This window comes from Ctenopharyngodon idella, chromosome 8, assembly GCF_019924925.1.
Source record: "Ctenopharyngodon idella isolate HZGC_01 chromosome 8, HZGC01, whole genome shotgun sequence".
In the NCBI taxonomy this organism is placed as follows: domain Eukaryota; kingdom Metazoa; phylum Chordata; class Actinopteri; order Cypriniformes; family Xenocyprididae; genus Ctenopharyngodon; species Ctenopharyngodon idella.
Window position 1 is genome coordinate 17,192,884 of NC_067227.1, and position 25,317 is coordinate 17,218,200.

Here is a 25,317-nt window from a genome sequence, read left to right on the forward strand (position 1 = left end):
ATGATGACAGAATTTTCCTTTTTGGGTGAACTTTCTATTTAAATGCCACATAGTAATTATACATGCCATGATGAAATCACCATAATTTTGAGATTTCAACTTGTAAAAAGAATTCACTTCCTTGTAGAGCTCCGTAATTACAGCTTATAAGATTGGAATTTTCGGAGAGCTCCTACTTCCACGTGACCGCTGTGCCAGCTGACCACTGCAGATTCATTTAGGCCTAGGCGTTGATAGTGACACAATAGAAATGCATAACTCCCAGTCTGAGGATGTGAACAACTTTGAACAGAACATCATTTGTTATCTCGAGCCTACGGTAATTACGGCATGGCGTGAACGCAGCATTAAGCACAATAATGTTTGTGAAATCATTGTTGAAGGCAATGTTTAGCTTGTCTGAAGTAAATGTACATTGGGCCCTGAACACATTTGTAACTGACACTTAGAGTAATATGGGTGGTGATGATGGTGGTCGTGTTGTTCGTTGCAGTTCCTGAGGCAGTGTGAGGAGGGGGGGGGGGTCTCCCTTAGGCATGCGCTAATTTAATCTCTCATATGGCCCATCCACATTCATCCATAAAATGGTCATCCATGTGACTCAGCCCGAGGGGCTGGTGGAGTAAGAGACAGGATGTACATCTCCAAACTGCACCACAACCAGAACGAAGGGTGTTGAGGGGTGTTTGGATGACACGAATGGAGATAGATATTTCAATATTTAAAAAAAATAATGAACAGATTAAAACTGTAACCCTCTCCCCATCTCCAATCGGTTAGCCCTTCCCCTAAACTCATGCCATTGGTCGAGCCAGTGTTACTGTGTTCAGCTGGACAGAATTCTCAACAAAAATGTTTTAATAGCTCCACCGAATCCCAATGTTCACTCTTTTCAGGGTTACTTACTCCCCTCTCTGCACATTAAGCTGGGATATGAAAAATTATAACATTGAAAAAGCATTTTATTTTCTCTGTCAGGCCTTCCTAGGCTTGATTTGCTCTTCTCTGGCCTTTTCCAGCATCACTCTCGTGCTTACGTCAAAAAAATCATGTAAATAAACAAACACTACAAGGCTACGTTGTGATTCCATGGCAACTGTTACTGTTTCTCTGGGCAACGGAGAGTGTGAAGTCAGCAACAGAGGATGACAGGTGCGACCGGGGGCATGTGTGCGAAATGAAAAATGAATTCATTCATCCCGATTCAAAGAGGTATAAGGCACTGAACTAATGAAATATTGCGCGTCAACCTTTACAAGCAATTTTGTTGTGACTTCAATCTCTTCCAGTAATCAGCCTGCGTTTCATTTCATCTCAATAAAAAAAGAGCCAGAATAAAACTAAATGAGAGGACTACATATTACTCTGATTATGTTCTCAGATGGAAACTTCAGTGTGTGCAAACTTCAGACATGACAGATGCATTTGTAGAGGAGAGCGAGGAAAACCGCAATGGGGGGCAATTGAAAAAGACTAAATTGCACATACAAGAAAATAAGTTTGAGAGATGAAACTCTCTGCAAAAGTCTGCCAGTCTGAGAAAGGGTGATTGTATAAAAAAATGATAATATATAACTTCAAACTGTGGTAATAGTTACATTATTATATTTATATATTGAAACAAACTTAAGTCAAACTTAATATATATTAAAATAATAAAACATTAATATTTTAATATGTATTTGATTACATTAGGATATACACTATCAGTCAAAAGTTTGGAAACATTACTATTTTTAATGTTTTTGAACAAAAGTCTCTTATGCTCATTAAGGCTGCATTTATTTCATAATAAATACAGAAAAAACAATAATATTGTGAAATATTATTACAATTTAAAATGATGGTTTTCTATTTTAATATACTTTAAAATATAATTTATTCCTGTGATGCAAAGCTGAATTTTCAGCATCATTACTCCAGTCTTCAGTGTCACATGATCCTTCAGAAATCATTCTAATATGCTGATTTGATACTCAGTTATTATCAATGTTGAAAACAGTTGTGTTGTTTAATATTTTTTTGGAACCTGTGATACTTTTTTCAGGATTCATTGATGAATAAAAGGTTAAAAAGAACAGCATTTATTCAAAATATAAATCTTTTGTAACAATATAAATCTTTATTATCACTTTTTATCAATTTAACACATCTGTGCTGAATAAAAGTATTAAATTTATTTCAATAAAAAGAAAGAAAAAAAAATTACTGACCCCAAACTTTTGAACGGTAGTGTATACTGTTACAAAAGATTTCTATTTTAAACAAATGCTGATATTTTTTTAACTTTTTATTCATCAAAGAATCCTGAAAAAGTATCACAGGTTATAAAATAATATTAAGCAGCACAACTGTTGACAACATTGATAATAAATCAGCATATTAGAATGATTTCTGAAGGATCATGTGACACTGAAGACTGGAGTAATGATGCTGACAATTCAGCTTTGCATCACAGAAATAAATTATATTTTAAAGTATATTAAAATAGAAAACCATCATTTTAAATTGTAATAATATTTCACAATATTATTGTTTTTTCTGTATTTATTATGAAATAAATGCAGCCTTAATGAGCATAAGAGACTTCATTCAAAAACATTAAAAATAGTAATGTTTCCAAACTGGTAGTGTATGCACCTCAAGTCAGATGATTTAATTTTGTTTATTTATATAATTATAATTTAATAATTTTATAAATTGGATCTTAACCAAATTTTAGTACATTTAAATATATTAAAATTGATATATAACTACTATATAACTAGTAATTGTAAGCACTCTGATGAGGTTTACATATTTGAAGACTGTGACTGTCTGTTCTGTCCAGCTGGTAAGAGAGACAGGGGAATAGAGTTACACACAGTAGAATAGCCACAGGCTATTAGATGTAGAAGAGCATGAATGTGTCCATATGTCCCCACAAAGGAAACAAGCTGTTCGCAGACTCTTTTCCCCCCTCTATGAAATGCTTTGCCAGGAAACAGACATTATAATTTTGCCACCTGCAACACAGGGTGACCTTAACCAAACACTGAGACTAATTCAATGACAGGAGCGAGACCTTGGCCTCTTGCATTTCAGGAAGGAAAAGGCAGAACAAACCTTTTCCGTAACAAAAAAGGCTGCTGTTTCCCACACACAATACATCAACACTGTTCATTGTTTAGATGGCTTTCCTTTAAATTAGTGCGTAATCAAACAATGATTGTCATTATTGAGATAGAAGGGTAAAAAAAATGGTTCGGAAGCTTGCACAGCCTTTCACCCTTGTATTGAGAATGGACTATAGCCAATAAACATACCACATGGAAACTGTGAAGTAAGACTTACATGCATAAACACACACAATGCACTGAATATGCACTCGTTTGTGATGGTTTATGGGGGGTTTGTAGTGCATCTAAGAAACCACAGCCATGTATGATGTACACTGCAGTTTTTCACACATTCCTGTAAGCTCCTTTGGAATGGATGTGCCTGGACAGAATATCAATGTAAAGTAAATGTACTTGTGGCGTCATCATAGGGCCTGTAGTCATGGCAATATCTTTTACAGCAGTGCTTTCCTAGGAATCATGTGTACAAGGAATTTTCGAACACGAGTTAAGCACTAATCAGCAAATAATTTCCTCAAAACATTCATGTTAAGTGCATCTCTGTCAGCACGTTTTTGGTTTGTTTTTACAAATTGAGGAAGTAAAAATATTTTCAGTGGTGACTGGACTAAAATATCACTTTAACTTCAGCATTAACCCAGAATATTTATTCAAAACAGCTTCATAAAAATGTACATTTTATTAGTATATGCAGTATTTGCCCCTGGAATTGATTTTCAAGGACATTTTTTATATTTATGAACGTATATTTACATTAAATCTCAAATTATGCAAATCTAAGTATGGCCAAAAATAAATTGTTATCAGCATTATCATCAACCTTTCAGAAGCAACTGAACCAGCTGAGGTGCAGATACAACCAGCAGCAGTTCAGTGGCACATGGGCAGATCTATACCAGAGTCTCAGAGCTGAGAGAAGGACATGAGTGAAATCCATTCACTTTCGTCCAGCACATCTCTGCCTGAAGAGCCATTTCTGTCACACTTGCTTGCTCTTTGAGCGCTCTGACACTAAACGGCGATGGGCCACTCCAATGACCTCCTTTACGGCCTCTCTCACAGACGAGAGTCTTTCATTATCATGCAAACAGACACACCACTTAGTCCCTCTCTGATAAACAAACACCACTGCAACTCAATTAGCCGATATTAGCAATGCCAATGTGTTGCCTTCTGCAAGTACGGATAAATGAAAATGTATTAGACTGGCTGTTTGAAATAGCATACTAGCATAATCTGAATGCACAGCATGCATATTTTCAATATGCACACAATATATACAATAAAAAAGTACAGTATATGCACAGAACTTTTATTTTCAGTGTGCTAGATGAACCAGTAATAATATCAACTGAGATTTTTTTTTATCTCTTGGCACATCAGTATACAAAATGTTAAAGGGTTAGTTCACCCAAAAAATGAAAATTCTGTCATTAATTACTCACCCTCGTGTCGTTCCACACCTGTAAGATCTTCGTTCATCTTCGGAACACAAACTAAGATATTTTTGATAAAATCCGATGGCTCAGTAAGGCCTGCATTGACAGCAAGATAATTAACACTTTCAGATGCCCATAAAGGTACTAAAGATATATTTAAAACAGTTCATGTAACTACAGTGGTTCAACCTTAATGTTATGAAGCGACGAGAATACTTTTTGTGTGCCAAAAGAACAAAATAACAACTTTATTCAACAACATCTAGTGATGGGCGATTTCAAAACATTGCTTCATGAAGCTTCAAAGCTTTACAAATCTTTTGTTTCGAATCAGTGGTTCGGAGCGCGTATCAAACTGCCAAAGTCATTTGATTTCAGTAAACGAGGCTTCATTACGTCGTTAAGTGTTTTCGAAATTTCAATGGTTCACCACTGGGAGCATGACTTTGGCAGTTTGATACGCGCTCCTAACCAGCGTTTTGAACTCGCCCATCACTAGATATTGTTGAATTAAGTCGTTATTTTGTTTTTTTGGCACAAAAAGTATTCTCATCGCTTCATAACATTAAGGTTAAACCACTGTAGTCGCATGAACTGTTTTAAATATGTTTTTAGTAGCTTTCTGGGCATTGAAAGTGTTAATTGTCTTGCTGTCAATAGAGGCCTCAATGAGCCATCAGATTTTATCAAAAATATCTAAATTTGTGTTCCGAAGATGAACGAAGGTCTTACGGGTGTGGAACGACATGAGGGTGAGTAATAAATGACAGAATTTCATTTTTGGGTGAACTAACCCTTTAAAATGATTTCAAGATGATATGTGATAGCTGCATTAAACATGAAACTTGATTGTCGCCGCCGATAGCCTCGTAGGCAGCGCGCCGACATATAGCGTCATTGCACTTCGGGCGACCCCTAGTTCGAGTCCCAGCTTGCGGACCTTTCCCGATCACGTCTCCCCTCTCTCTCCTAGTTTGCTTCCTCTCTGCTTACTGTCCTATCACAATAAAGGCAAAAACGCCCCCCAAAAAACGTTACAAAAACAAACATGAAACTTGATGAGGTCATGTGACACAGCGATGTTAAGTGATAATGTAAAATTCAACACTTTGAAATGTTTTAGTGTAATTATGGCTATGGCTGTAATTAATAATACAGTATTTCAGAAAGAAAAGAGATATATAGTGCATACTGCGGCATACATAAGATTATCTGGTTTTCGCTTTCCAGTGTTTGGTAAATGTTAAGTGTAATTACGAAAAAAGAATCTTCCTTTGAAAAAAAAAATCATCTTTAATATCTTTTAGTACGAACACCACCCAAAATCAGAGCACTGGATGAACTGAGGTGAAACTGAGGAAGGGGGAAATAATGTTGAGTTCTCTTTACGAAAAACAAAAAGAGGAAGGATGTGACTCTAGATAGGAAACGGTGCGGTGTGAAGAAGCTTTGTGTGGTCAGCGCCTCTCAGCGCAGAGAATTAGGCCAATTGCATGGCAGTACACTGCTAAAACAGAGAAACAACTTGCGGCAGTGTGGACAAATCCGAGTTCTGATCAACGTTGAAGTATATCTCAGACTCGCAAATCCATTCGACACACTGACTGAGGTAAAGTTCAGGCTCAAAGACTTCAAGCCTTTAGGGAATAGTGTGTTTGTAGCCATTCTTGATGTGAGGGAAGTAAAGCTCCTGTGAGAGACACAAAACATCATTTTACAGAGTAAAACACTGAATTCACACTATTATTCGCACAATTATGCTAAAAGAGATCTGACCAACGGAGATCTAACCCACCAGCCGCGCTTAACTGTGGACAGACAGAAGGTCAGGCATGGGCAACAAGCCTTTTGTTTGATGTGAAGCAGTCAGGCAAAGATGGTCAGACAGTAAGGTGGACCAAACCAGACTGGCCATATGCTGTCATGGACTTCAGCCTCTCCCAACAGGACTGAGGGTCAAGAGCCTGCTGCCACCACTTCTGCCACTAGCAGACGTCGAGGCTAGCACTGTTCTGGTTGACCTACCAGCGCCAGGCCACAGACAGTGGAAAAAAGTATGGTGGACAATCAGTGTGTACTGGGATATTGATTACAATATCATCAAAAGTCACATCACTATTTCACTGTAAAAATTAACCTTGGTTAATTGTGGACAAATTTATTTTACAGCGAAACAGTGGGGAGTCCAGACACTGACCTATTTGATTACTACTAGAATATTCTCTTACGTGTCACTGAGATCCTGTTTTAACCACATGCAACTTAAAAGCACGTGAAGTCTGTCACACAGGGCAAATACAGTGGCAGTCTATTGAAATAAGGGACGTCTGGCTATTGCAACATGGCCTTTTTAAACTTCTGGTTGTGAAACTAGGGTAAACTCAGCAATTTCTTTAAACAAGACAGCCCCTTCAAATCATTGACTAAAACAAGTCGACAAAAGGCATAGCACTTAAGATTGTTAGTAGGGCTGGGCAATTTGGCAAATCAGGATACATTTTTTCATATCAGTCCATATCAATCAATATCAAAATAAATGTCAAATCCTGTCCCACAGAAATGCACATTTGACAGTAGCTTGAGATGATGAAGCAGTTAGCCTGAGTTAGGATGCAGATGTAAATTTATGTTCATTAACAAAAACAGTAACATCTGTAAAAATTGTAAAAAACTCATTTTTTAAAGGGTAAAATTTTATAGGGAAAATTTGGTCTTCCATAGTATTTGGATCATGTTAACCACAGGTAAAACCACGCATTACACATCACTACCATGGTAAAATGTAACTATATCGTCTCTATGGTATTTGTTATGAAAAACAACAGCCTTAATGCACAAAAACTGCTAAAGCTTAATAACAAAAAAGCAGAGCTGATAAATGGTCAAACGAGCAGCTGTTTCGTTCCTCTTTTGGTGCGTTTGTCATTTTTAATGTTTCTTATATGCAACAGAAATAGCAGTGCTTATCAGACGGGCAAATTGGTATTGGCACCAGTGCGAAAGTCTGCAACACGCATGCACAGCATTATTTACAGTGCATATGCATAAACATTATGTCGAACACTTATCAAACTTTTGTTATAATTTTATCAAGGAAAATTATATTGCGATAATTATCATTATTTTATCGCACAGGCCTAATTGTTAGCTCTGTACTGAGCCAATTTGTTTATAACAGTGAGCTCAAAATAATAAAATAAAATAACAGCTGTGACCCCATTTTATGCAAGAGCTTGTCAGATTCTAATCAAAATCAGTCAGAAAACTGGTCCGGGAGAGCCTAAATTGCTTAACAACATAAGGGAAGCTTCAGATGAAAGCAGAAATGCAAAAAGCATTAAGGCACACTCGTAAGCCTTCACTGTAGCATGTGATTCCTACTAATCGAACGGAGAAACAGAAGTGAGATATTCAAAAAACAGTGATGTGCTGTTTTTACAGGCGGTACCAGAACAATATGTACAAGAGCAACTTGCTCTTGAACCTAAAGCTGAACCTACTGTAAAGCCTACTGGTCATATCATGGTCCGGGCAAGATAACAATTTTTTTTATTATTTTGATACTTTTCTAAAGGCCTAAGATCCTTTAAATGAAATTAAATGGTGATTTTTTAAGAAGGATCATGCATTATAGTGTGAATACAGGAAAATTGGGCCACTTTTTGACTTTGAAGTGACTGTCAAAACAAACATGGCCCAATTTACTGGAATTAAGCCTGTACAAATTGAAGCAGCACAGGTTTGCTGCTTTTATGATCAGATGGTTTACACTAAAAAGCTAAAACCAAAGTGAATAATAGTATGTCTTACACTACTACCAATGGGCTGAAGTGATATAAAAGCATGTTAATGTTCTCTCTCCTTCAGGGTATGACTACTGTATATTGACATATCAAACAACAATGTTTCACATTTACACACATATTCACATTTACAACCACTTCAGTAAATGTAAATATAGCATGCTCTGAATATCAGCAACAATGCTTGAGTGTAAAAGTGTATTTAAATATAAATTTAAAGTGTAGTATCATCAGACTACTGAATCAGAAAAGTGAATGCTTCAGCGTTCAGACTGGAAGTAGACAGTAGACATTTCTGCAGACACAGAGCTTTCCTAACACTCAAATTTGCCTGAAAGTCACTTTCATTCAGCAATAATTCTACAGCAACAACAATGAAGTGGAGTTATGCACAACAATGAAGTGAACTCAGGTATTCTAAAAAACTAGGACAGTTTGAAGAAAATACAATGTAAATAATCAAAAGTTTGAACTATTAAAACCCAAAGTCAACTGAATTATCAGGATTCACCAGACTGCACAACTCTAACTTATCATGTACTGTCAATAACTTAAATGATGGCATAACTAACCCACCTCATGCCTACTCCATTTTTTGTCCAAAATGATCTCATGAGTATTCATATTTATTTTACGTAAAGTGTGGTTCTACCACACTTACATTTGCTTACGTTTCCATAAACAATTAAACAAATTTTGTACGTATGAACAACTTTACAGATGTACAAATGTGTGACTCACAATAGAACCATAAAATACACCAAAAACACAACATAAATCCACAAAAGTAATAAATTTTAAAAGTGTGCTGTAATTCACATCTTTAGAATAAGAATGAACAGAACCAAATTCAAGCCTTTATTCAGTGATCTTCATCTCCATTCTCAGCAGCGACCGAAAACATCAAATCATGCACTTGTTACAAATTCAAACATTGCCGCCTCAAGAAGCTTTACGACATGTTTTATGGCAGTGATATCAAACGCTCATTGGCTCTCACCTGGTTCGTCACAAATTGCGACATGTTGCGTTTAAATGAGAAGTGCGCGCCTTCGCAGAGTGAATCGGGATACCATTTTCAGCACTTAATAACTTAAATTCTGCTCTGTACCTCATACAAAACTATTATATACTGCCTGAGAGGACTGTGACTGCAGCACATCATCATTTGTACTATACTTTTGGTACCGCTTTTGACATTTTTGCAATAAATAATTTATTGTGATTACACTTGTTATGTCTGTTATGTTTTACTTTATAACTGTACATATTTTTTAAGAAAATGATATGGGTAGGTTTAGAGGTAGGAGTGGGATTAGCTGCTCAAAATCTTTTTAATGCTGTATTGTTACTAATGTGGTAATTTTCCTACACATTTCTGTTCATTACGTTTTATATATTGTTTTTAAATTCTCTATAAAATGTATTTGGGTTTGGGGGGTAGGGTAAAGGGATATAAAATTAATCTATAAAATTGCATTATACAAATATCTTCATGATATAAAATATTCGTAAATATTTTATGTTTTTTTTTTAGATGTAAATACGTAATGTTTAAGTTTATATGTTGTCAATACGTCCATATTGTACATTTCAGAATCTATCCAAATGTACAAAAATGTACTTTTTGTACCTCTTAATGTTAAGTATTAATACCAAAGTATTAACAATGAGACCAGGCTGATTTGTCAGACTGGAACAGGATATTGAGCCACCCATCAATTGATAGCATTGTGAAAAGTGGGCGTTACGGGACTGTATGCGTCACAACACTAGGTATGTTAACATGCACTAATTTCCATCAATCTGAATTAATCAAATCTGATTTCAGATTCTGAAAGTTCTTTTTATATGAACCCTAAACTTTGCAATCTGGACTTTTGCCTTGATGACATGCCTAAAAGGAAAGCTGTAAAATATTTTAGAAAAGCCTTTTTAGAAAATATTTTGTCAATATTCAGTCTCTTCAACTGACCAGATTGTAAGACGTAAATAAACATATGCACATTTGTAAGAAATAAAAAGTATGTAAATAGAGAATTTATTACAAACTGCACATCTGTACAAGGTAATTTTGGATGCTCTTTTTTTCCTATTGAAGATTATTTCATGTCTAAACAACCCCTTTCAATCTGTCCAAAATTTCATTCAGATTGAGTTCAATTGGATTGAGTGGGAGTTTACATGAAGGCTTTTCAATCCGATTGAGCCACAAATTTGATTACTAACAGATTATTTAGTTGCATGTAAATGTAGCTACTTTGCAGACTAATAGTATCTGATGAAACTAACTCATCCATTCTGACATATAGTGTAGTAAGTGATAGAGTACTGTTAATCTAAAGGATGTCATCTCTGCCTTTGTCCAGGACATCCTCGGACATTAAATCACCAGGCCTTCCTCCAGTAAAATGTCTCAGCACATGTTAGGACTAACAGTATCCTGCCCAAAGTTGATTTTCCCGCTTTAAACAAACAGTGCTGTTTACTTGCTGGTACTTTAGCATTCAATGAACGGTAAAGGGTCACAGAAGAACCCCCTGAGGTTCTCCAAACCACATATTTGTCCTCTTTCTCCAGTGCAAGTGAGGAGAATCTTTACAACCCGAAGTGGTTCCCACAACGTGAGCAACAGCGAAACTTACTGAATCCGATGCTCACACTTCCTGTGAATGCCCGGCTAAAAACACACCCCAGCCCTTCCAAAGGGCCCTTTCATGGCTCTCTGTGAGAATCTGCCTCGCTGCAAAAGGGTATGAAGTAGTTTTGGATGCAAGGAAGGGGCCATTTTGGCCGGCATGGCGTGAAATCGAATAAATAAACCAAGAGAGAACGGGAGGGGGTTAGGGTGAGAAAAACCCTCTCTTTGTGCCCACGACCCAGCTAATGGAGACAAAGAGCCCAGTTGCAGGAGGATGAGGTTTGAAAGAGGGGATCTGAGCTCGCCCCTCTTTCTTCGTGACTCTGATTCCCCATCATCCTTCAAGCAGCGGCCGCTGCAACAAAGTCCTCTTTGAGTTCGGCCCCCTGTCCCGCACTTCCGCTATGAGGGGCTTCAAAGTTCATGGCTGTTTGAGCTGCTCACAGGGGTGGAAATGAGCCATGGCACCACAGGAGAACAGAGAGACAGAAAGATATGAGAGTGACAAGGCAAGAGATATAATTGATATGCTGAGCAAGAATATGCTAAAATTTCTGAAGAAAATGTGAGTGGCGGTTGCTAGGGAGTTCTGGGTTTTTCAAGGTGGTTGTTAGGTGTGGCCAGAATGTTCTGTGTGGTTGCTAGGGTGTTGTTAGGGTGTTCTGAGTGGTTTTAAGTGGTTGTTTGGGTGTTTGTTAGGGTGTTCTGGATGGTTCTGAGTGGTTGCTAGTAGGGCTGGACGATATGACCTAAAATCAAAATCTCGATTAATTGAACATTTTACCTCGATTTCGATTAATGGACGATTTTTTTTTTTTTTTTTTTGCCCTCATAGTTCACATTAAAAGGTGGGATATTTTTGTGCTCTGTCTACTGAGTGCTCTGACATAGCTCACTTTCAGCAGTTACTTCATCTATTGTTCGTAACATTTCTTACAGATTTCTGCATTAAAGAGCGAGCGATTGCGTGTGTGAATTTGTCAAACGGTCTCTCTATTAATTGTGAAGCTGTGGGTTGTAAGTAGTTACTTCAAAAGTAGAAAAATATATGCTATAACTTCTGAGTTTCTAATCTACTTTAGTGATAAATCACAGGACAGCATTGACAAAGAGTTTCTGCACTCCTCTCCGTGTGCGCGATCTTCATGTATTCTTGTGCCACAATGCATCAGCACACATCCGATGGTCTAAAATCGCTTTATGTCCAAACTGGCAAGCCTTTAAACACATACAACTGACAAACTTTCGTGAAGACGCAAGCGAAAGTAATCTCACTTCAGGGATCGTGCGCTGTCTGTGTGTTGCCTCGCCGTTTGAGTTTGCCTTGGACAGGGCGGAGTCACGTGACTACACACTTGGTTAGTATGTTTTTTAAAGGGGAAAGTATTAACAGGATTAAAAAAAACGAAATAACCGACATGGGATTTCGATTAATCGTCCAGCCCTAGTTGCTAGGGTGTTCAGGGTCATTCTCTGCAGGGTTATTATTCTTAATTAAAACTATTAAAAACAATTTGTTAATTGAAATAAGATAAAATATAAATATTAAACGAAAAGCTTTAAATGAAAATGGAAAATGTGGCCTTAGAAACTAACTAAAATAAGTTGAAACACTAAAATTACTAACTGTAAATATACAAATAAATAAAACTAAAAATTAAATTAAACTGAGCAATATATTATATATATATATATATAAAACTGATAAAAATGATAAAAGCAGTCATTTCCAGGCAGTTTTAAAAGTAGCTGCTATGTGCTTACTATTCAAAGGATCTGTCCTATCATATTCTGGTTATGATATGACTTGGGTCTCTCCTTTAACGTAGGTTCTGATTGCTTAGAATATGTCAGCTGAGTTACACCAGAGTTTAATACTTATGGTACCCCTAACCCTAAGAGCAATACTAGTGCTGCTCATCTCGGAAACAACCAATAGCAATACTTTTGGCTGTTTTGATTCGGTATGCTTCCTATATGAGGTAGGTGTGTGCATCACACTGCCGTGAATGGCCCCATTCACAGCAACACCCAAGTGTCTGTCACACCACCCATTCATTAAAGAGCTTGAGCATACAGAAAATCCAACACTGATTCACCGTTGGACAGTACAGCTACAAAGGCTTGGTGCTGACATGTGGTAGTCCAGATAAGATCTCAGTCCAGATTGGATTGGCCATCTGGAAGGCATTTGGGCTCATCTCCATGGAAGAGCGATTGAGCACATGGAAAGGTGCCACGAGAGCCAGGGGTTCATTCACCACAGGGGGGAAAGGGCACAGTGGACCCTGAACTGACCTATATGACAACAGCAGACAGCAATCATTATCACTTCACATAGAGAGATGCTTTCTTGAGTACTCAAACAAATATACAGTTTAATTACCTCTGGAGTGTACTGACGTATAATGGGATTTTTTTGGCTGTGAACAACCGCAGCAGCTTACTTTGTCACTTACCACAGGCTTATATGCGGGTGTGCGTATTATCTAATTTCCTGATGTGTCATTCCTACTTCCCTCTAAAATAATGGATTCAATGTCACTGCAGCACATTCAGCCCAGAAGCCACAAAGTGTATAATCATCATTGCTTCATTAGAGTCAAATTACAAACGCACTACAAATCTGTCATTTCTTCATTGATTATCATCACAGGAGTGGCTTCGGTGGCTGGACAAGGAGACTCTTCCTTCTCACCACAGGAAATAAAACCCACAAGATGACAACATCTAATGCTTTACGTCCACTGTGAGGTTATGACAGGTTGAAGTACAGATTAAATTGGTTCATCCATTACTAAATCAAATTACAGGTTTTATGAAGTTCTACATGGATATATAAAATTACAGTTCTGTCATTATTATCATGACTGATAACTGATAAATCAAATATTTTAGCACTATGTAAAGCGATCTTGAGCTATGGAAAGGCGCTATATAAAATCACACTTATTATTATTATTTTGAATAATCTTCATCTTTTCCACAAACAATCTGTTATATTCTCTAAATGACCAAAAAAAGGACTTATTTAGTAGATTCCAGGTCTTCTGAAGCCAATATCATTGAGTGGAGAACAAACCCAAATTTAAGCTATTGTTCACTGATGATGTTCCTCCGCAGAGAGATGCATGCAGCCAAATCACTAAACTGAACTCAACAATTGGATCAGTGCAGTTTGTGAACAAATGGTTCTTCTAATTGGGAACCTGAACAGCCAGTTAATCTGAAAAGAACTAGCTCAAAAAAAACAAAAAAAAAAACAATAAAAAAAAACAATAAAAAAAACAAATTAGCCTGATCCAGATCTAGTTCAATTCACTAACTCAATTGCCCTGTTTACACTTGTTATTAAGACGCATTTTTGTTGATCTGATCACAAATATACAACCCTACATATAGGTGTAAACAGAGTCCAAAATGTTTCAAGCTTGTCCACTTCCAGAGGTAGTTGAAAACGAATTCAAACATATGTTATAGACCCTCATGTGGTCAAATGACTTCCATCCATCCATCATAAACGTACTCTACGTGGCTCTGGGGGGTTAATAAAGGCCTTCTGAAGCGAAGCGATGCGTTTGTGTAAAAAAAATATCCATATTTAACAAGTTATGAAGAAAAATATCCAGTTTCCGCCAGGCCGCCTTCCAATTTCAGCGTACGAAGAAAGTGTAAAACTCTTGAAGTTCAAAAAGCTTACACTACGTCCTAGGCCTTCCCTATTCAACTTCCGGAAAAAGTCTAACTGAAGCGACGCCAGTTTACACTTTCTTCGTACGTTAAATATGGAAGGCAGTCTGGCGGAAACTGGACATTTTTTTTTTTTTTTTTACACAAATTCATCGTTTCGCTTCAGAAGGCCTTTATTAACCCCCCGGACCCGTGTGGAGTACGTTTATGATGGATGGATATAGATGGAAGCACTTTCTTCAGCTCATACTAGTGACCCCATTCACTGCCATAATAAAGCCTGGATGCGTCAGGATATTTATTAATATTTCTCCCATTGTTTTTATCAGAAATAAGAGAGTCATATACACCTAGGATGGCTTGAGGGTGAGTAAAGCTTTGGATAATTTTCATTTGAAACTGAACTAATTCTTTAAATTTCAACCTGTTCCTTACACAAAGCTATCAAATGACTTCAGAACAAATAGACTGTAGCGCCACTTTTATTTTTATTTTATAACCATTTATTTACTTTTTCTTTTATTTATTTAACAAATATGATAAATGAATTATGTCAATAAATAACCATTATCTGATATGCTGCATTAAAAAAATTCTGGTAGAGAATGTTTAGTTACTAGTTAAATTCCCTAATAAATCTATTCAGCTACCTAAGTGAATGACTTCACCGTTTAAACAGGCATTAGATCAAGCTAATTCCATCTCCAAGTGTTCTTTAGGAATAAATAATTCAGTTCCAGCCTGACATCCATCAATACTGCACGCTCTTTTGTTTGTCCAAGGAAGAGGTAAGTGGGATAAGTTAACGTCACACGTTCATATTTCTTCCCTTTCAGGAGCAACTGGAAAAGCCATACATCTAAAGATCTCACCCAAAAAATATCTCAAGAGTCATGACCAGCCTCTGGCCACAAACCACAGGGGCAATTCCCTCAGGACAACTGAGGAATTCCTCAGAGCTCTCCTGGTCAAAGGGGTCAAGGGTCAATGCGGCAATGTATGGCCTTCTATTTACTGCTGCCCTTCTCTTTGCAAAACATGCCTCTCAAGTAGGCTGCTTTTGTCTACAGCTGCAGAGTAATGTTTGTGATGGGGTCACAATCAAGGCTATTGACAGTCAAGAGAGAGTGAGAAAACACTAGTATTGTAGCTAATTCAAGTAAACAATCACTACCACCATCCCACAGAAAAATCTGAGGAAAAAACTGACCTCATATATGCACATAAATCCTCATCACCTGAATAATTAAACAGCCAAGAACACAAAACAGATCTTAAACCTGCTCAAAGCAGAGTTATGTAAGTGTCAGTTTAGTGCTGCATGCCACAATCCGAAGTTTATTGAACATTTTGGGAACATCTGCTAAGAGTCTTATCCCATATGCCTGTGGTCTGCATACCTCTCCTCCGTCTGATAGTGTTCATAATCTCTAACACATGGCTTTGTTTGCTGTCTGCTTGTTTGCAAAAGATGAGGAGGTGCCAAGAGGCATACCTTATCCACGCAAGTGTTTGTAACATGGTGCCTGGCCAGGTAGATGTGATTAAATTAGAGGTGTGAATCCAGCTTGTAAGCGCAGGTGACAGCCATTACACCATCGGCTGATTACATATTCCAATGTTTTTTCGGTCTTTGATATCTGAATAAACACATAATTCATTAACACCTCAGAGGCCTCTGACAGGGCGGTCGGGAACACAGACGTCTTTATCAGTTTCATGCTGTGCTCGTGACCTCATAGTGACTCACCAATCAGTCGGCTTTATCTAGGATTTCTAAGTTTGACTTTAAACTCAGCTGATCCGATTGGCTTACTGAATACTGAATATCATGGAGAACATCAGCAGACATTCTTACTCACAATATCTGTCATAAAACAAAAGGCTAAAATTAGTTTTGCTGTTTATTTTGTACAAGATCCTCACTTTTACTGCTGATGCTGATGATTCAAGATGTCCTCCTACAAATCATTAACATAAAAACATCCTGAACATAAAAAACATGCAATTTTGATGATTTGCCACTTAAAGCTCTGTTTTTTCCATTAACCAGCAGCTACCACACTGAATGATTCTGCAGTGTCACACTGGGTAGCCCCGCCCATGATGAACTATTATCAGTCCAAAATCTTTGTACACATAACTAAATATTAATTATCATATGTGATTGTGTTGAATCGCTGGTAGACAGTATAAACTACACATTCTACAGGCAAAATCCTTTCCATTGACATCCATTCAAAATTGGCCATGTATTCTGATTAAATCACTTGCAAAAGACTTTTTAAAAAATAAATACATACTTTTATTCAGCAAGAATGCATTAAATTGGACAAAAATTTAGTTCTATTCTATTGAGAATCTTGGAAAAAAAATGTATCAGTTTCCACAAAAATATTAAGCAGCATAACTGTTTTCAAGAATAATAAGAAGAAATGTTTCTTGTTTCTTCAGAAATCATATTAGAATGATTTCTTAAGGAAATGGCTGCTGAAAACAGGAATAAATTACATTTGAAATTATTATAAAATAGCTATTTAAATATTACCTTTTTTTTTAAAGTATAAATGCAGCCTGTGAGCATGTTAAAGACATTAAAATGTTTAAAATCTCCAGAGGTCAAACTTTTAAACTTTAATATATATAGCATTAATATGTAATTATATTTATAGTAGATGTTTTACCAGTACCCAGTTTACCCAGTACCCCTTAAAAGGAATGTAACAGACATATTTTTTCCTGCAAGCTGCCTTTGACATCATAACTCACTAGTGAAAGGGACTTTTTTTGGGACTGCGCCAATCAGTGTTGTCTTGGTCCTGCGGTTCTCAAGTGATTAGTCACATTACAGATACGGCTCAGGTGACTAATTCAAAATTACCTCAGATCTGAGCAACTGCCATTGAGATAAATGGGAATGCTAGCATATTGTTCTTTTCCAAATATTATAGACATCCTTGGGCGTTTCAAATATCAGAAGAGTAATCAGAAACAACTCAAACTACAAAAGCACTTTTCCTTCAACTGTTCTTCCCTCAAGCGATACGTTATCAGAGTAGAACATGAGGAAACTCAACCCCCTCAACAAAACCATTCACTCATCAGCATTAAAAAGGAAGCCATAATTAGCAACACTATCCCAGTGTTTGTTTGCTATCAGATGCTTGAACACAGGGAAAGGTCTACTTAACTAATTGAGCTCAGGAAAGTTAAAGAGATTTCTGAAATTCCTGGTGCTGTCTTGTGCCTCTGTGCCATGGTGGCTTATAACGCATGACTTGTCACAACTTTAAGATAGTGATAATCTGACACTTTATAGGATAGAGGAGCGTAATCAGCAGAGCTTGTGACAGTCACGGCGAGAGCTCGCAGCTGCAGACTGTTTTAGTACAGGTGGCACTGCTGCCACTACTGATGATCATCAGTACTACTGAGCATCCGGAGGGTCTATGGGGGTGAGCGAACCAGAGTTTAACATGCAAAATGCTTAGCAACAAATCTTTACTTCCATCCATGTTTCTAAATCATGTAGATTTGCCGATGCTGAGATCTTAGAGAATATAAAGCCGATATATATGATTTATATATGATTTAACACTATTTAATTTAAAGATAGTAAAAACATAGATAGTAAAATTTCTATTTATTTTACATAATAAATACTTAAATAATTTGAACTTGATTTTACTTGACCAGATTTACATCTTAGTTGGAAATTTCTTGATTCTAAAATCCTATTATAGTATTTTTAACAAAGAAATTGTTTAAAAAAAAGACTAGATAGTGCTAATTTTACTAAATATAGCACAGCAGTTTTAAATCAAGGATTTAAAGTTTTCTGATTATGAGTGTCCAGTGACAGTTGAACTCTCCTGTCTGCATACAATTTGTACCCATACATTTTTAATTTATTAGACAGAAATGTCAAAGGCACAATTTGTGAACAAAGATTTTTGGATTAAAATATCCAAAAACCACTAGAATAATGTTATATATTTGTTGACTTGTATGCTTACATTATCCCAAATGTTTCCAAGAACATTTAAATCTAGAGAAATAAGCAATTTTAACCGCATTACCCTCGATTTCTGGTTTTATTTTGTAGAAACCATGGAAACACTTTATTAAGCAACTGTTTGGATACATTAATCGACAGAAAACTAATCATTGTTATATAGCTTAACACATTTAGTCTTATTGTTTGAATCTCATTTTCTTGATTTACCGCAAGTACCATGTTTTACCATGCCTAATATCGAACTAGCTTACTGCAGTGTGTAACAAGTGTCTCATAGTAGCCACCGAAGTGAACGCACACAGTAGCATTATAACAACTTTTTTAACATACAAATGTATCTAATATGATACAAGAGCGCTGCGTTACCCCACATACTCCTGACCGGAAGAAGCGGAAGCAGTCGTCTGCGGCAATAATAAAAGCTCCACTGCCCTTCATTCGTGTGTCGCGCTTGTCTCTCATTAGCAATCGCTCCAACGGCCTCGTTCCGCTCAAACACCCTGCTTCATACTACAGTAATGTTAATAAATCTTTAATACATTTGCTCATCCATGAATAGGATTCCTGCCTGAGTCTCGTCGGATTCTTTTCCACCGGCTGTAACTGAAAACAACACCTCCCATGATTCCGCGAAATCAAAGCTACACCTTTGTTTTGAATAAGTGACCTCTAGAGGTGAAAATTACATAGTGTGCCTTTAAACAGAGACAGTAAAACTAATAAAGACAATGATGCTCAGGCTCTGCTGTTCTCAGCACTGTCAAAATAAAAGTCCTGCATGCTGTTAAAATAAAAGCTGACATGTTGGCCAAACAGAAAAAATGTTTTGGTCAATGCCAGTAATGAAAATGCCAAATATCAGCCAATATATCGGCGATATAACAGACCACTAATCAGGCACTAATATAAATATGTACTACTCAGACATGCAGAGTGAAACAGGCTCAAAACAATATTTGAATATAATTCACAATTGTCAATAGAGTTGCAGTTTAAACATAAAACATAAAATGCAGCAGTTTATCGAAGCTGAGGATACTTTCCATAATTTGGCGGGCGCAGACGTCTACCCCGCTGAGCCATATGGCTCCTGGGTAGCTGGTTGTGACACTATGGTGCGGATCAGTTCTACAAAACTATTTATAACCCAGAAAGCCTATGCTTGTATTTCCCTCCTGCAAGGACTCAGATAGAGACATCATCGGCAAGCAGGAAGCACCAGGTTGACTTCCTCCCCCTGCTCCTCCATACATTCATGTCATCCTGTTTGGGTGAACAGTCTCTTGTACTTAGGAGCCCAGCTGGGCCACACCAACTAACAACAGCTGGACTGGCAGTAAAGACATCAGAGGGGGCACGGATCCCAACCCAACACAGGAAACGGATCCTCGGTCATATGCAAACACTGAGGCTCTTACATTTAGGAACTGAAAAGTTAATTGAATCACAAGCTTCTACTTTTTTGCCCTTGAGCAAGACACTTAACCCTCAGGATGCTGCAGGGAAACTTTCCTTGCAGTTGGGTTACTAAATTGATGGTTTAAAATGTCTGTTAAATGGGACATTGCTATAAAGGATTTACTATGGGCTCTGCTACAGACAAATACATTGACATGTTTGGTGCAACAAAAGCTTGCTTTCTTTTTGCCTTCACATGAAGAATAATAATAAAAAAAGTCTTATAGCAATTGCCATCTATGCATCTATGCTAAGAAATTTATGCAAGGATGCATTAAATTGATCGAAAGTGACAGTATTAAAAAAAATGTAATGTTACAAAAGATGTCGATTTCAAATAAACACTGTTCTTTTTTTTTCTATTCATCAAAGAATCCTGAAAAAAGGTATCACAGTTTCCACAAAAATATTAAACTGCAGAACTGTATTAAACACTGATAATAATAAGAAATGTTTCTTGAGCACCAAATCAGCATATAAGAATGACTTCTGAAGGATCATGTGACGCTGAAGACTTAATTTCAAAATGTAGATTTCAAAATGTATTAAAATAGAAAACAGTTGTTTTAAATTTGCAAAAGTATTTCACAATATCACTGTTTTTGATCAAATAAATGCAGCCTTGGTGAGCATGAGAGACTTCTTTCAAAAACATTAAAAATATCTTTTGACCCTAAACATTTGAATGGTAATGTATAAACTTTTTCTTGCTTTTTTTAATAAACCCCCCGTTTAAAAATAAAATGTAATAAATTATTAATTTAATACTACAAATATAATAATGTATGTATGTATTAATGTATTAAATGGACAAATGAATAGACATTTAAAATTGCTTGTTTACATATAACAATAAAATAAATCACTTTAAATAAACAAATAAATTTAAAACATTTAATTCATGGTTTAAAATGTGGAAAAATAATAAATTATGAATACATTATTTTTAAATGCAACTTTTAAAATGCAAAAAGCATATGCCAGCTGCTTTTCTTTATTCATTTGTCAATAAAGTTATAAAAAAAAAAAAAAACACTGGACAGGTCACTCATGGGAGCAACTAATGAACTTTTAACACAATCCCTCCCCACTTGAAGTAGACGTAAGATGAACTTTCACTGGACAGTATTACAAAACATGGAAATTTTCAATATGCGCTGTTAGAATGTTTTCTAACCCGAACTCTTTCACACGTTTTGTCATCTCTGATCTGAAATTCAAAATGTAACAGAAAAGATGTTTAAAAATTGAGCCAAAAAATGACTCTTATGGGAATAGCTGATTCTGCCAGCCATTTATGAAATTACAGCCCGATTTATTCCTTTGAAACCATGACATTATCCTTTAGTAATATCTGTTTGAGAGTCCTTGTGGAATTTCACAGATAAACAAATGCAAAAAGAGCTATTCAGGGAGCGACAAAGTCACAGTCCTGAAACCTTTCGGTCTAATATAAATTATCTGGGTATCTCACATAAATATCTAAACAAATTCATGAGGCAATTATCAATCTCCCTAGAGTGTGGCAGCCAGTGATGTTTGGCATGACAGTGCGTGCTGACAAAAGAACATAAAGACCACCTAGCGTGCCAGCCATGAGTTGAAAGGCAGAATTCTTTGATACTGATCTCAAGCACAGCCTTATTTTTCACACTGAGGCCCTTGGAAAGCCAGAGACACTGAATGACAAAGTGGTTTCCTCTCCCTTTCACCTGATGCACCACCGTCCGCTTCGCTTCACCTGCGTCAACATATCTTGACGAGAGGCCGTCAGGTGCATCTGCAGGGACTAATTTGATTGGTCCCGCTTCACTTAATGCTTCCAGATCAGATAACATCAGACACACCGCTAGGGAGATGAAACCCTCTGAGACTCAGCATATGAGAGGGGCCTATGATTCTTCCCATATGCAGAGAAAGAACAATAACTAGGGCAAGTGAACCCATCCTCTCTCAGAAACCCCAAGAGAGTGCCTTTTACTTAAATCTTTAACTGCCACAGCCGGCTCGACGTCATCAATTGGCAGCTTCCTCACAAAGCCACTGTACTCCGGGAGATTAACAGGCCAATATGATTATGAAGGATTGTTATAAAACTGGTTTAATACTGTAAGGCTGCTTACCCCTCATTGGCATGTTTGTAAAACCTCTCTAGTTCCTTTGATCCTGTTAAATTTATCCCAGGATCAAGAGGTTTTGGAACAGGGAAAATGTGCTGGTGTGGAATTTGAGAAATGCACAAATGCAGAAAAAAATTAATAACGTGGTTTACTAACGCTAAACTAGTTTTAAAAACCTAAACTATGTAGGAAGGTTGGAATATGAATGTGTTTATGATCGTCTATTCTCTAATCCAGGCAAGCTATGTCATGATCTGATGCTAATCAGAGCAAGAAAACACTTGTCAAGTATGCCAAATCACTATCTGGAGACTTCAAACACTTTCTGTATTTACTTTTTACTTACTTTACATATTTTATCAGTGCAGGGTCAGTAATGCTCCAGGAGAGCCCACATTCTCTGGGCTGAGGGGGGATTATATGCAGATGAGCACAACCAGGTCTTATCAAAAGACAAAAAAAAAAAAAAAAACCAAGTGTTTGAAAGTTACAGGGGGATTTTACTGGCTATTGCCCTGAAGACCTGAAAATCCCACCTCTCACATGAGTCGCTGCTGTTTTTATGAGGCAGAGCTTATTAAAGGAAATGGCAAATGACCAGGAAATACGCTAATTTAAGTTAGAGCTTGTTTGAATAACTAAAAAGACAGTAAAAGTGACAGACTCTTGTTTCTCGATATGAGAGTGTTCACACTACAGAGTCATCTCTGAAAACTGTAGACCAGAAAAGTACAACCAATAACATCCCCTAATAAATGTAAAACAGTCATTCAAAACAACCGGCGGTATGAGTAAGAAGGTTCAAGGTGGCACATATCAATTTGGGTATGTTTTAAACCAACAAAACTATGAGAATATGGATTTAGATAACTAATTATGATTAATATGAAAGAAAGAAAACAATAAATGTAATGCATGTTGTATGTAAGTTGTAGAAATGTATGTGGATGACATAAAACAAGTGCTACTTTGAGTTTTGTGTTTAAAAGTGTCTTTAATCAAATGAATGATGGAAGGTGAGCCTTATTGGTGGGGATGTAGGAGTAAATAAAGCAAAAAGAAAAAAGAAAAAAAACGTTGGGAAACACCGAGTTTTAAACACCCACCGGAGGAAGAACATTGACGTCCTTGCAAAGCATCAGTAACAAAAGCCCCCAAGAAGTCCCTCTGCAAAACAGTCCCCTTTGCTTTATGTTTTGTTAGCCTATTTATGAAACGTCACTAAAAAAACCTAGCCAAAACAATTTGTGTTAGAAAGGCAGCCTGGTTCACGTTTTCTCCCTCTTCCTCTTTCTTGACGACAGTACAGTGACTTAAACGCAGCTTGACAGCTTCACCAGTGCCCGTTATCTCAAGTTTATGAGCCTGTAAACGAGACTGTAACAGTAACCGCGCGACTGCAACATGTAACCAGGCACATGGGTGCTCAAACCGCAACAACTGAACCCAGTACTTACCGACTGCAGAAATGCCAAATTTCTCACGTAATCCCGTTCAGTGTTCAATATCTCATTTAAAACGCACAGTCTCAGACGAAACTGACGGTCCGAGTCCTTGCTGCTTAGATCCCCGTTTTCTTGTTGACTGTCCTCCTCGGTGTTTATTTGGCTCATTTTTAAAACCGCTAAGAGAGAAGCGCCTCCAAACAAACAAAAATATATATGCCAGTTGTTTGAAAACTGAGGTGAAGATGTGGTAATTAATCCATTTAATCCGTCGCGCGCTGCCTGCACGCAACCTCGCGACAGGATGCGGCAGAGGAAAATGTTATGTTGATACTGAAGAAACTTCTGTAAAAGTAGCAACGCGCAACATCGAAGTCAACCGCAGGCAATTTGCATATCATTAAAAACACTTTCCGTTTAAAAGGTAAATCTGAGACGTTGCCCACCGGGTGCCTGCAGTATAAATGAAGTAAGTGGCCAGAGGAGCCAAATGATGTGGAAAGTGGGAATGCACGTGAAACGATCAGTAACCATGAAATCACAGGCAAAACCGTGCAGTGAACGCCGAAGTAGCGAGTTCACGAGTGCTCAGTGTGCACTACACGAAAAGTGAGACGGCTGTGGGAGCTGTAGAGAGAGAAGCGAGTCTGCTGCGCTGAGGGACCGTCTGCAAGTTGCAGCGCTTGAACAATCACGTCTTCAGTTTCAATGAACTGATTAACTGATATCCCTTCCGATCTTGATAGTTCCTTTTGATCTCTGGCCCCATGTCGTATTTAAAAAGTTTTACAAAAATAAAAATGAATAGCACTTTTGGGATTAAAATTATGTTATTTTTAGTACATGAGATGAAGACTCTAGACATCATATCTTCTAGAAAAGCAGTTATATTCTACATGGAGCAGGTCGCCTTTTCATGAGCGCCGCCATGTTGATATCGATTAGCACGTATACCAGCATGAAACACCAACATCAAATAAAAAAGCTGAGACAAACAAATAGCTATGGTGTGAAACGGCAGTAGTTACTAAACAAACTTCTTGCATCCAGGCCAACAGGTGTCAGTATAAAATCTGAATCCACTGGTACAATGAGGACAAATAAGATCCAGCTATGTTAAAGTCACCATGAAATCAAAATTGGCCATTTTTTTCTAATGGAATATTGGCAGTATTTATTATAAATCATTTATCAGTGGCCTGTACACATCATTAGTAATTATTAATTTTATTAACATTATTTTTTTTATTATTCATGTGGGCGGGACAACCTGTCACTGACATATTAGGCTTGTTCGAGATGCATCGGCGCTGCGCAGACTGATCGGTGAAAAACAGTATGTGAAAAAAGCAGGACCTATGTCCAAATTCACAATATTCATAAAATGTTAAGATGACGATGACGAGATTCTAAAGTGTGTATCTAATGGACACTTTACTACCCTATAGGGCCAGAGGGAGGAGAAGTTGTGAATGTCCCAAATGGCACCCTAAACACTCACGGTCTTCCTCTGAGTCCGCACTTTCGTAACGTAATGCCGCTTTGACTGTCAGGAAGAAATCTACTGCAGATGTGCAAAAGTGC

At 37.2% G+C, this 25,317-nt stretch overlaps 1 protein-coding gene across 1 annotated transcript in view; it reads right to left on the bottom strand.

Moving 5' to 3' along the window:
* prex1 (phosphatidylinositol-3,4,5-trisphosphate-dependent Rac exchange factor 1) overlaps positions 1-24,410 on the bottom strand; it is a 79,313-nt gene extending 54,903 nt beyond the window's left edge. Inside the window, exon 1 of the mRNA XM_051902084.1 lies at positions 23,746-24,410. Within this exon, the coding sequence (XP_051758044.1) occupies positions 23,746-23,901 (156 nt within the window). The 5' untranslated portion in view covers positions 23,902-24,410. The remainder of the gene's footprint in view (positions 1-23,745) is intronic.
* Between the last annotated feature and the right edge of the window lie 907 nt (positions 24,411-25,317).